The sequence below is a fragment of the Antechinus flavipes genome, chromosome 5 (assembly GCF_016432865.1).
Source record: "Antechinus flavipes isolate AdamAnt ecotype Samford, QLD, Australia chromosome 5, AdamAnt_v2, whole genome shotgun sequence".
Taxonomy (NCBI): domain Eukaryota; kingdom Metazoa; phylum Chordata; class Mammalia; order Dasyuromorphia; family Dasyuridae; genus Antechinus; species Antechinus flavipes.
In genome coordinates this window covers 272362221-272375599 of record NC_067402.1, presented here as the reverse complement: position 1 = coordinate 272375599, position 13379 = coordinate 272362221, and the positions used below count along the sequence as shown (strand labels likewise).

At 40.1% G+C, this 13379-nt stretch overlaps 1 protein-coding gene and 1 non-coding gene across 3 annotated transcripts; both read right to left on the bottom strand.

The window, feature by feature from the left end:
* Window positions 1-1700: 1700 nt before the first annotated feature.
* On the bottom strand, window positions 1701-9047 carry SLC25A3 (solute carrier family 25 member 3). Of its 2 annotated transcripts, none has more exons than XM_052001621.1 (8): window positions 8930-9047; window positions 8572-8729; window positions 6350-6474; window positions 4616-4795; window positions 3842-4023; window positions 2725-2897; window positions 2132-2242; window positions 1701-2044 (listed from the first exon to the last, which is right to left on the bottom strand). In XM_052001621.1, the coding sequence occupies exons 2-8, from the start codon at window positions 8723-8725 to the stop codon at window positions 1884-1886; spliced, it is 1086 nt and encodes a 361-aa protein (XP_051857581.1). In that variant the 5' UTR covers window positions 8726-8729; window positions 8930-9047; the 3' UTR covers window positions 1701-1883. The 2 variants fall into 2 exon arrangements, with proteins under 2 accessions (XP_051857581.1, XP_051857582.1); XM_052001622.1 differs by lacking the exon at window positions 6350-6474 and adding an exon at window positions 6054-6175.
* Window positions 2966-3205, bottom strand: LOC127539512 (small nucleolar RNA SNORA53). Its single transcript, XR_007947947.1, has one exon. It is a non-coding gene; the product is annotated as a small nucleolar RNA SNORA53 (small nucleolar RNA).
* Window positions 9048-13379: the final 4332 nt, after the last annotated feature.

Sequence of the window (13379 nt, the reverse complement as noted above, 5' to 3'; positions counted from 1 at the left end):
CACTGAGAACCAAGTCTTTCATAGTTGATTATTGCACACTGTTACTGTTACTATTGTACAATGTATTTCTGGTTCTCCTTGTTTTGCTCAGCGTTAGTTCATGTAAATCTTTCCAGGTTGTTCATCATTTTTTTTTGGAACAATAATATTCCATTACCATCATATACCACAACTTATTCAGCCATTCTCTAATTAGAACAGAATTGATGGGCAAGCACTCAAGTGTCTAGTATCCTTGCTACTACAAAAAGGGCTGCCACAAATATTTTGCACTTGTGGGTCATTTTCCCTTCCTTTATGATTTCCTTGGGATACAGATCCAGGTAATGGCACTGCGAGGGTCAAAGGGTATGCAGTTTTATAGCCCTTTGGACGTAGCTCCAAATTGCTTTGCAGAATGGATTTCACAACTCCATCAACAATGCATTGTCCCAGTTTTCCCAAATTCCCTCTACATTTATTTTTTTCTCATCACCTTAACCAAAATCTGACGTGTGAGGTGATACCCCAAGTTGTTTTGAGTTTCTCTAATGAATAGGGATTTAGATTTTTAAGTTATAAATGGCTTTGATTTCATATGAAAATTGTCTGTTCGTCTCTAGGTAACTATTAAAACAAAATTGCAGAAGCTTAATATGAATTGATGGGCAGTTAGGTGACTCAGTGGCTAGAGATCTGGACCTGGAGTCTGGAAGACTTATCCTCCTAATCTGTTCTAATCTGATTTCACTTACTAGCTATGTGACTCTGGGTAAAGACACTTTAAGTCCAAATGAGGTTACAAAGAGTCAGGCAAAACTGAAAAGGAAAATAACAGTAGTGGAGGAGCTATACTATTGGTGAAGCTATGAACTGGTCACCCTGGGAAGCAGTTCTTCATTTAACTGTCCATCTACACCCTTTGATCCAAGAATACCCAAAAGTTTTATAAGCGCCAAGATGACATAGAAGAAAGGGAAAAGGCTTGTATGTACAAAAATTCTAATAATTCTGTTAGGAAATAACTAGAAACATAACTCCAACTAGGGGTATGCTTAAATAAATCTAAATACAATTAAAACACTGCACAAGAAATGACAAAAGAGGGTAGCTAGACCTGAAGTCAAGAAGATCCAAGTTCAAATCTGGCCTCAGACACTTAACACTTCCTAGCTGTGTGACCCCGGTCAAGTCATTTAACCCCAATTGCCTAAACAAACAAAAAAAGAAATGACAAAAGGGATTAGAATTCAGAAACTTTTAGAAATTAATGCACAGTATAGTGAAGAAAAATGTTTGATGTGGTGAAAAAATAAGTTAAGGATCTGATCCCACAATGATCAAATTGGGAATGAAATATGCTCTCCAGGGCCTATCAGAAAGGTGGAAGAAAATACACGTACATTTTCTGACATGGCAATGAATGGATTTGTTTTCCTGGCTGCTTTTTAAGAGGGTTTTTTCCCCCCAATCTTATCTTATGGATAAGAATAAAATGCAAACCAAAGACTGGAGCATTTAAAAAATGTTTAACGGAAGACAGATAAGGAGGATAACTTTGAAACTAATATGTAAGAAATCCAAGCTTTGTAAGATCAATGTGGGGTTCCATATGCAATCCTATTTCTGTCAATAACAATTCAGAATATTAAAAAAAAAAAATACAAGTTAAATGTGTCATTTCAAATAAAAGTAAAAATCAGATCCCCAAAAGGCAAGACTCACGAATAGTTGGTTTATTGCAACAATTACATTTTGAAACCCTTGGTTCAGGCAAGGGCACAACTGATAATTACATCAGGAATAGACAGTCTACACAGTCAAATATATAAAAGTTTCTTTTATATTTGCTCAACACTGGTCAGCAAACAGAATCAGTCCATAGTTAGTCTTGATTCATTCATCTACTGTGTCAACCCAAGCTTCTTCTTCAGAGACTCTGGCATTTCAGGTGGAGGAGGACGGGGAAGTCTGAAGTAGACTTTCACGGAGTCATAGATGAACCACTGTAGTGCAGTCAGGGTACCAATCATGATGATACGGGCAAAGAGTCCTTTCCATACACCTAATGAAAACGACACACAAAGTACATTGAAATGGAGGGGGAAATTCAATCCTGTGGAGGAATTCTGTCCAAGAGATAAAATTCTACCTTTGAATCCAAGCCTTTGGAGGACTTGTGACGCTGAGCTGCCCTTCTCCTTGTTCAGCACAGACACCACGGAGTCAGCAGGGTGAGAGACGATGGCACAGAAGACACCAGCTGGAAGAAGAGGACAGTTACCAACTCTGCCAGGGTTTGGGGTCACCTGGCCAACATTGCAGCACGAAGCTCCCTATGCTTTGTATACTGGAAAGGGACAACTGCTGATCTGTAATTTCTCCACAGCGATTAACGAGCCCAAATCACAATCCCCAATCACAAGAGTGTTATCTGTGTGTCAATGATTTTCAAGAATTTGACAAACACTCAAAGACAATTTTTAAAAAACATTTGTTCCTGAGGGCTCATCAGGCAAAAGAAGGAATGACAGTGAACTGGCCTAATTGCCTTCACCTGAGAAGCAAGGTGACCTACCTAGCTTGCCCCAAAGTCACACAAATAAAGGTGACTTTTGAACCAGTTGCCTCAGTCAGAACACGAAAAGAATATCATTTGGAAGAATTAAATTGGCCAACGACTTTGAGATCTGATAACTAAGAAGCTGCTTATCTTTGCCTTGTCAAAGATTCACAAGCACTTACCTATGTAACCTGCCACAAACGTCACCACCAGTTGCTCTCCTTTCGTGCACTCACTCCGGGGCTTCGGAACAACGTACTTGTACAGGGCCTCGACGGTGCGCTCAAAGCAAGCAAACTTCATCATGGTGTATGGGATCTGTCTCATCCACAAAGGAGCAACGCCCTTGTAGAATCTGTAAGTCCCAAGTAGTTAGTGGAACAGAAAACTACATTTTAAAAACCAAGTTTTTATTTTGACATGTCTGTCCGCATACCAGTCAAGTCCTGATAGTTAAAAAATGACAGACTGCCATTTCTATCAGAACGTATGACTAATATGCAGGTGTATTGATCTCACATGCCAATGACTCAAGCACCTTTGACAGTACAACCGGTAAAGTTGCTGGATGCCTCTTGACTGGAACTACAAGAAACGAACGTTAGCAAGCAGAACTCAGAACAAGAGTTGGCATCCACAAAGGTGGATCTAAGGAAGCATGTTGGCTACTCACCTGACCTAAAATAAACGCTTTTGATTTGATTTCAAATATATACATATTCATACACAAAAACTGGATGAGCCATCTAAAATGACAACTCAGACTAGTCCAAGTACCAACAAAACAGATTTAGAAATTAACAATTTAAACTTTAAAAGCAGTTAAAGAGTTTGAGAACATAAGGCAGCAACAAGCATTAGGTGCCTACTATGTGGGCAGGCATTGTGCATAAATTAATGCAAATAACATCATTTAATTTCTTTTCTAGTTTATAAGAGCATTATTGCCAATAAGTCTCTGAGGCATAGAGTGTCTTCTGGCTTCCTTTTACAGATAAGCAGACCAGAGGCTCAGAAACAAAGGAACTTGAGTTTTCCACTGCTACTGCTTCTTCCAAGTGGCCTCCAATTTGAAATTGAGACTTGGGGCCAAGTCTTTCAATCTCAAAAGCTGACATAAACTGCTGAATTACAAACTCAATTAGAGCCACTGGTTAGTAATCAATGTAGTTAACTATTAGCCCTAATAGAGCTTTGGGGAACTGCTATATTTTATGTGCCCAAAATATAGAAAATCATTGAAAGGATAAAACACTAGAAACTACACAAACAGATTCCACTTTTAGACCAATCACTTACGCAAAAAGGCCCTCTTCTTTAAACATTTTAGGAGCAGCCTCCCTCAGGGTGTTGGCATAACCTGGCTGGGTCTGAATTCTGACCTTGGCAGCTTCCATAGGAGCCAGGGCAATATCAGCAAAGAATTCAGCACTGGCTGAGGCAGCTAAATACAGGGATGTACGCCAGAGGTAAGTATTTTCCTAAAACACCAAAATGAGAAATTAAGTCCAAGAGAATCCATCTTTTGACTTTCTGTCTCACTTGTTTTCATAATACTTCTAAAATTATCATTTTGAAAACAAGCACAGGGAGAGCTACACTCATAATTACACTTCTGACATGTAAGACATCATGATGCAATGACTTTTTTTTTTTGCTGAGGCAATTGGGGTTAAGTGACTTGCCCAGGGTCCCACAGCTAAGAAGTGTTAAGTGTCTGAGACTGGATTTGAACTCAGGTCTTCCTGACTTCAAGGCCAGTGCTCTCTATCACTCAGCCACCTAGCTGTCCTGATGCAATGACTTAACTTGTCAATTTTCCATTCTCTAAATGTTGGCAAGGAATCAGGGTACATTCTGATGTCTTATATTATGGCATAGGTTTCTTCTGGTTAGACAGGTCAAAGGGCCAAGTTTATTGAAGAAGCAGCAATATGGTGTAGGAACAATAACTTTGGATTTCATCATTAACCAGGTTTATGGCCTTGGGCAAAATTACATCTTTAAATTTTCGTTTCTGATTTTGTAAAAATTACAATAGTTCCATGAATGTTTAAAGTTAAAATTATTTACCTCACCAAGAATGTTGCTATACAAGACTTTGAAGACTTCATAAAAACCAAATTTGCAGAGTCCCTGCATAGAGTAGCCAATGAACGTTGGAGCCCATCCTTTAGCCAGACCACGAACACCATCTTCTCTAAGCGTGACGGAGAAACCATTAAAGATGCCCTTGTACTTCTGCGGGTCCACCTTAAAAAAGCCACAAAATAAATTGATTTAACATCTCCAAAAACCTCCAAATTCAATCACAAAATACTAACACTTCTGAAGGAAACTTACTTTCACTAGTAGCTCACTAAAATATGGACATGCTGTCCTTTTCTAATTTAGTTACTATAAAGGATAATGCAGCACTGAGTTAGTTCACTATGATACTTAGTCATAAAATACTTAAGTATAAATATTTTTTTAACTCTGACTAAAAAGCACAAAGTATATTTATAACATATATATCCCTATGATTTATATAACAAAGGATTATCAAAGAAAACTTTTTGATAATACAAATCAAAATGTTAATGTATTTTTAAACACATGCCAGCAAAAATGCAAACAATTTTGAACATACCAGCAGTTATATAAAGTTCAGCTTCTGAGAATATTGTGAACTCAAAATTAATGAGCAAAAAGGTTTAATTTTTTTAAATGAATGTGCTTCAATTATTAAACACGCCACAAAACACAGATCAGTATGTCACTGAAAAGAATTGATCACATTCCTTCAGATAATCTCTACAATTATCTAATACAAAAATCTTAGCTCACTACTACTTTTAGTGCTAGAATACTTCACCTTCCTCTTACTCCTAATACTTCACCTTTCTCTCTCTCTCTCTCTCTCTCTTTCTTACTGGTAAGTGGACTTCTAATCCTGTTTGGGATAAATAAATTTTTAATAATTTATTACTTTAATTTTTAACACTCGATCACTTGATTTTTAAAAAAATTAAGCACAAAAATCCTATGTACAAATAAGAGACAACTTTTTAATTAGAAAATATATCCAGAAATCCTATATAATAAAACTGGGACTACCTAAGTAACACTCCAAATACAGTTAAAACAAGATAGACAACATAGAAGTTGGTGAACTAGGGTTAGGGATAAGAAAAAGGAGCCAAATGATTGGAAATTCATTTTAACTGCTTTGAGAAAAGTGGCAAAAGGATCAAGTTAAAAAAAAGAAGGCACCTCCCAAAATTTTTCCTTAAAAAGGACCTGGGAAGGTTTCAAACATCTCAGTGGAGGTGAAATTTTTTAAGACCAAGTAAGAAAAATAACTCTTTTGACAAAGTTCATCTTGAATTTGAAAAAGTTAGTCATGAACATCCAAATTAACAGCAGAATTTTTTTTGCTCTTTTTTTCTTGCTTGCTTTTAAAGCATTTTATGTTATTAAAATCTTGCTATAAATCCCAAAGCTTTCACAGAGTCAACTAAGTACAAACCTGCATTCTGCATTTCACTAAGTCGAGGGGTACAACAGCAGTGTGTGTCAGGCCACAACTTAAGACCCCACCAACGCCACAGAGTGCATAAAACTTCATGGAGCCATATTCACAACTGTATTCTGCAGCAGAAACAAGACACACCATGCTTTTTAATAGAAAAACTCATGTTACTAGAGAGCCACTTACCTTCTGGCCAATTAGGATTTGCACACAGCTTGTTAGTAGAGGCCCACACTCGCCACTCTCATAGTCATGCAGCAAGGATGGACTGGAGTCCAACATGCCAAACCAACCTGCATTCTGCATTTAACCAGATCTAGGGGAACCACTGCTGTGTGTGTTGTGCCACAGCTAATAATTCCTCCGAGGCCACAAAGGACAAAGAATCTGCCAGATCCATATTCGCAGCTATATTGCTCTGTTTTCATTTAAAGAAAAAAAAATCAATTTTTTTCTCTAGACATCACAACATTACAAGTGATAGAAAAATATTTCTATACAGACTCATAATTGACTAATCTATTACACTTATGAAAATTAAGTCTTTGCCTCAATTTACAATTCAGTGATTAAGATTATCCATTTGACATACAAAGTTAGCAATAAAACTAACAGTAATCAATTCTTAAACATTGGCAAAGCCAGCTTTACTATTTTAAAAAAGATAACTAGGGAAGTATAAGATATACATCAATTCCCAAAGAAAAGAGAAAGCAAACTGGTTTGTATCTAGCACAAGATGCTTCACCCCCAGTGTATACCAATAGTCCCAGTCTTTTTACACACAGGACTAAGTAAATACACCAAAAACTTAAACTAGAATATGGACAATAATCTAGATAGGCCTGTGTAGGGAAAAAAAAAAAAAAGGCAGAAAAGGAGCAGATGAAAGGAAAAGAAGCCCAGTAGTTACAGATCCACTCCAGGGGGCTAATTGTCCCTGCTGGTTTAAAGTTGTCACAGAAGCTCTACAGGGATTTAAAACACATGATTAAGTCCAACATCCATTATGACAAAGGGGTAGGATCAATTATTTTTTCTACAAGATAACTACTTTCTTACAAAATGATTCCATGCTCAGAATAAATCTTCACTTCTTGTCAAATAAATTAACAAAGTCAGAACAACCTATAGATTTGCTTTACTTAATTGTTCTTAAATGTTTCCCCCATGAGACTATGAGGCTACTTGAGAATAGAGACTGTATTATTTGGCCGCTTCTTGTATTCTCAGCTTAGCACAATGCCTGGCACAAAATACTTAATAAAAGCCTGGACCCTAAGGGACTAACACAACCTCAAAAATGTATCAGGCTTTAGTTAGTGGTACAAAGAATGCCAGGTTGAGAAGCTCCCTATACAAAGGCAGAATAAGTGCTAATCTTAAATGGTCCAGGACTTTCTCAAGGTCACACATTAAATCAATGTCAGATGGGATGACAAGCTCAAGGCCAATTCAGAGCCACTACTGACTTACAATGCCTGACATAATTAAAGCTTGCTTTATTACACTTAAAACAAAGTTCCAAGGAATGGGGGTATTACTCAGAAATCACAGCAATTGGGGGAAAAACCATACATGGCTATGTGCGAAATTTATTGATTAGTTATGAGATGCATCCTGCACCCTATCTATTGATACTACCTCGTCATATTGTATTCATGCCTGCGGAGGTAGATGGCATTATCATTCCCATCTTACAAATGAGGAAACTGAGGCAGAAGTTAGGTGACTTGCCCAGAGTCACAGCCAGTAGCTATCAGAGATTGGATGTGAATTCAAATCTTCCAGGTTGCAAGTTGAGCGTGCTATCCGCTACATTCCACTTATATGTGGATTCAGTCGATCAGGTGTAAAGGATTTCTATTTAGTGTTATTAGTGTAAGTGGGAGAATGTACTGATTTGAGAAAAATGCTTAAAAACAAATACAGCAGCTCCCACAGAAGGTTCTGGGGAGCTGAAGGAGCTCTTGAGGGGGAGGCCTTCTTGTTAAGGCCCGAGGCGGAGCCAGGGGATTCCCCATCCGGCTCCCCGTGTGACCTTGCACCAAACCCTCTGCTCCAGGAGGCCTTTCTCAGCTCCTTGCTGGCAAGCCCTCCGTACGAAGCACAGCCCTTGTAAAAACGGAGGTGAGAGCAGCAGCTAGGGCAGTGACCTCTCTGGGCCTCAGCCTCAGTTTCCTCCTACGCTAGAACTCGCGGTTTTAAGTCAACGACCTCCGAGGGCCTCCGAGCACTACCACCCCCCACCACCACCCCCTCTTCGAGCCCGGAAGCTCCCCTGTTTCAGTTTCCTCTTCTGTAAAATGCCGGGCCTGGGTACTCGGATTTTGAGTCCCCGGGTCAAATCCTGCCTCAGTGTCTTAAGTCTGTGAAGGACAGGGGTTAGGCCAGAAGGTCGCTGAGTCCCTTCCCGGCCTCGAGGATGAGGTCCTCCCAGTACCCCGGGCCCAGGGCGGGAGCGGTCCGATGACCTCCCCAAGGTCACCGGGCCGGGCCGGGCCGGGCGTCTCACCTTCTACGGCGGCGGCGGCCAGGCTGCGCGGGCGAAGGCGGCGGGACGCGCCCGAAGACCCCGCGGGGCTGGGGTCGGCTTCATATTGCACGAGCTGCAAGTGCGGCGCGTGGAAGGGGTTGGCGCGCGCCAGATGCGCCACGGACGAGTACATCCTCCTGCGGGAACAAGGCCGGAGACGCCGCGCTGACTGACGGAAGCCGACAAGGGCCCCGCCAATGTCACCCAGGCCGCGACGCGCGCGGTCCGCGCGGCCACCCGCCCCACCCCCACGGCCCTCCCGCACTCCATGGCCCGCGCCTGGAGCCCGAGACCCAGACCGCCAGCCCGGGCCTCCCCTGCGGCACCGCCCGCTCACCTAAGATGGCGGAGACACAAATATCCGTCCGCTCCGGCAGGCTGCGGCTCACAGAGAATGAACGTCCTCCCCTTCCTAAAGTCTGTGTCCTCCGTCCGGCGTCACCATGACGCAGGGCCCAACATCATCGCGCCGCGAACCCGCCGATTGGCGAAATACGGCTCCGTCGGTCAAAACGTCAGCGCGTGGCCTCGCCCCGTCCCCGGGGATGCCCGCCCCTTGCGCTAGAGACCTTGCTTTTTGCGCAGGCGCGCCCTTGAGGAGCTTCAAGTGACGCGGAAGCCCGCCGCTCGCTTTATGTCTTTGCCCTCTGAGCCCAGAGTGCCAGAGTTGACCGGTTTGACGGACTCTGACTCCTGACGACACACAATTTACATCCAGGGGAAAAGTCCCTCAATTACATCCTTACTCCCTTTCTTAGATAAATTGTCTTTTTCACTTTCTCCGGACGATTCAATTACTTAGATTATTTTGTAATTGATCAAAAATGCCACCTCTTCCTCACCGCCTCCCCCCTCCCGCGCTTCTATTGGTCCCTACCCCAACCAGCCCTCAGCCTCACTCCCCCGAAGCATGACCGAGACTTACCCGCTCCCCGGTACGTACCAGACGGTACCCCATCCTATCCAAGGCTTTGTCCTTCCTGCTGTCGAGACAGTCTTCCTAAAGCGCAAATCCGACCGTATTTACTCTCCTGTTCCAAAACCTTCAGGGGCTCCCAATTGCCTGCGTGAAGAATTAAAAATCCCAATTTTTTTAGTACGGGACTTCAATCCTGTCACCACCACCTTAGACAAATCCCAATGTCTAGTCTGCCTCGGTTTCTTCTCCTGCAAAATGGGGCTAATACCACCACCCACCTCTCAGGCGGTATGAAATATTTGTAAAGCACTTTGTGAATTTTTTTTTTTTTTTTTTTTTTTTTTTTTTTGCTGAGGCAATTGGGGTTAAGTGACTTGCCTAGAGTTACACAGCTAGGAATTATAAAGTGTCTGAGGGGTGATTTGAATTCAAGTCCTCCTGACTTCAGGGCTGATACTCTATCCACTATCACCTAGCTGACCTCCACTTTTTGAATCTTAAAGCTTACATTCATCCTGTTGTTATGACAGTAATAATAATAGTAATACTACAATGTGCTGTACTTGCAATATGCCTTGTGAAGAGGGCTTTTTCATTCGCAGTAATTGTACCCATAAGGAAGTTCGGTGATGCCATGGTTAGAATGCTGAACAGCACCTAGCCCAGTGCCAGGCATACAACAGGGAGGATCTTAATAAATGCTAGATGACCTATGTGGAATTGTGGAATTTGAACCTAGTTTCGACCGGCTGCCCCAAGCCTTCATCAGCTGCTGTCAGCTATAAAAAGTAGATAATGATGGTACCTACTTCATCCTGGAGGTTGCAGGGAGGATTAATGAGACATTTCAGGCGGTGCTTTGCCAGTTAACTTTGTATCCCCAGAGGCTGGTAATACTACTTGATGGATGCTTGCGATGGCTTGATTTGGAATCAGAAAACGTGGCTTCAAATCTTACTTTGACAAAAGTCACCCATGTGATTTTTTGGCAATTTCCTTACCCTCCAAAGGGTTTAGTTTCCTCCTCCTTGAAATCAGGGTATTGAACTAGCTGGTCTCTAAGATCTGTTTCTATGGTATTATGAAATGGATATTCCCCAAGGAATGGGATAGATTCCATTTCCCAGGTTTGAAGGCTCCATCTCCAGCTATCCTGTATTTCTATAAACCATTCATCATGCCTGGAATGCACACTCCCACTTCATAGGCTCATTTTAGGATCCTTTTCTTCCTTCAAGGCTCTGCCAAGATAAACTGCTTCTTCCATGAAGACATCCCAGGTACACCTAGTTGGTGCTGTCTTTACTCAATTCTCCTTCTGAAAATCTATATTCAGTTATGTGAAGGGCTTTCATTTGGAAGAGAAATTGGAGTAATAATTCTTGATTTTAGAGAACAAAACTAGAAATACAGAGGTAGATTTTGCAAAAAGGACTTAGGATTGATTTAAGGAAAAACTGATCAACAAACATTTATCCAAAAGTGGAATTACCTACCTGTTTCTGTAGATAAATTGATAGATCTATATATCTATATCTCTGTATGTGCATGATACATACATGCAGAGAGAAAGAGAGACAGAGAGAGAGATTTGTATGGATATTTGTGTCTCTCTATATGTTGTTTTCAGCAATGTTGCCAGATACTTTCAAGGAGAATAGATACAGCATCAATACCAGCTGCCACATTGATGGTAAATTATTCAACTAGAAAAGACCACAAGACAATGAATGCTGAACAGCACCTAGCCCAGTGCCAGGCATACAATAGGGAGGATCTTAATAAATGCTAGATGACCTATGTGGAATTGTGGAATTTGAACCTAGATCTAGGTTTTCTTTCACAACATGATTTTTATGGAAATGTTTTGCATAACTTCACAAATATCTTCTTAATGAGGTGGGGATGGGGAGGAAGGGAGAGAATCTGGAACTCAAAGTTTCAAAAAATAAATGTAAAAAATGTTTTACATACAACAAATATATGACTTATCTAATATATTTTAATTATATTCATTTATTTATGCATAATATATTTTATATATTATATACATATGTAATGTAATATATAATATATAAATAAAATAAATATATAGCTTGCTGTCTTGGAATTCAAAATCTTAAAAAAAATTTTGAAAACTATCTCTACATATAATTAGAAAAATAAGTACTATTGAAAAAAAAATGAAATAAAGTTAGTCTTTCATGAAAAAAAAAATCCCATTACTAGTGGTTTAATTATTATACATTACATATATTATCACTATTTACAGATAAGGAAACTGTGCCTTAAAAAAGGTTAGGTGGCTTAGCCAAGGTCACAGAGTTAAGAATGGAATCCAGAGGGCTCTGGAAAAAGCTGAGTACAATAAAACGCTATTAACTGCCACGTCAGAAACAAAAATAAGGAACAAAGAATAGAGGCAGAAGCCTGTTGTTTATAAAAACAAAACCCCAAAACTAAAATAGTTTTAGAAAGAAATTTATTAGGTCATTCGGTAGAGGAGAATGAACCAGAAAAAAGATGTGATTTCTTTTCCCCAGATGCTGGAAGATTTACATCATATAGGATGTTGACAAGGAATTCCCACCCAGGAACACAGAAAGCTCATGTATGCAGTAAAGTTTGTTGAATTGTTGGTGGAGTTGTGAACCATTCTGGAGAGCAATTTGGAATTATATCCAAAGGGCTATCAAACTCTGCATATTCTTTGATTCAACAGTGGAAAAGGACTCACATGTGTGAAAATGTTTGTGGCAGCCCTTTTTGTTGTGGCAAGAAACTGGAAACTGAGTGGATGCCTATCCGTTGGAGAATGGCTGAATAAGTTGTGATATATGAATGTTATGGAATATTATTGTTCTGTAAGAAACGATCAGCAGGATGATTTTAGAGAGGCTTGGAGAGACTTACATAAACTGATGCAAATGAAGTGAGCAGAATCAGTAGATCATTATACACGGTAACAAGATTATGTAATGATCAACTGTGACAGATGTGGCTCTTTTCAACAGTGAGGTGATTCAGGTCTTGTGAAAGAGAGAGCCATCTCCACCCAGACAGTAGACTGTGGGAACTGAGTGTGGATCATGACATAGTATTTTCACCTTTTTTATTGTTCTTTGTGTGCTTGCTTTCTCTTTCTCGTTTTTTTTTCTTTTTGATCTGATTTTTCTTGTTCAGTACGATAAATGTGGAAATATGTATAGTAGAATTGTTCATATTTAACATATATTGGATTATTTGCTGTCTATGGGAGGGGGTGGGAAGAGGGCAAAAAATTTGGAACACAAAATTTTGCAAGGGTGAATGTTGAAAACTATCTTTACATGTATTTTGAAGATAAAAAGCTATTATTAAAAAAAAAAAAAAAAAAAAAAAAAGGTCTGTTGAGAGGACAGCCTGAAAACAAGGAAGATTGAAATAAGTTTGAATAACCAAAGCAGAAGTTTGGAGTGAATCCCTGAGAAGCTGCTGGATATGGAAATCCAAAACAAAAATGTTTTGGGTCAATATGGGACCTGGGGGAAGTGAAAAATTGTAGCTTCTGTATTGAGTGGGAGAGTGAATTGTAAGTTGTATGTATGTGCAAGCAAATGATGTATATTAATACATGGAGTTGTTTAAAAGTGGTTTGCAGATGAACAACATGGAGAGAGATCTCCGGAATCTGTCTCCACACTCCACCCTTCTCTAAGGAAAACTATGGTTTCAGACTTGAGAGGAAGGAATAAAATAACCATTAAACAGGTACTGACTGTGGGCTAGGTACTAAGCTAAACACCTTAAAAAGATTTCACTAGATGCTTAAAACAAACCTGCCAGTTAGGTGCTATTATTTTTCCTGTTTTTACATTTGTGAAAACTG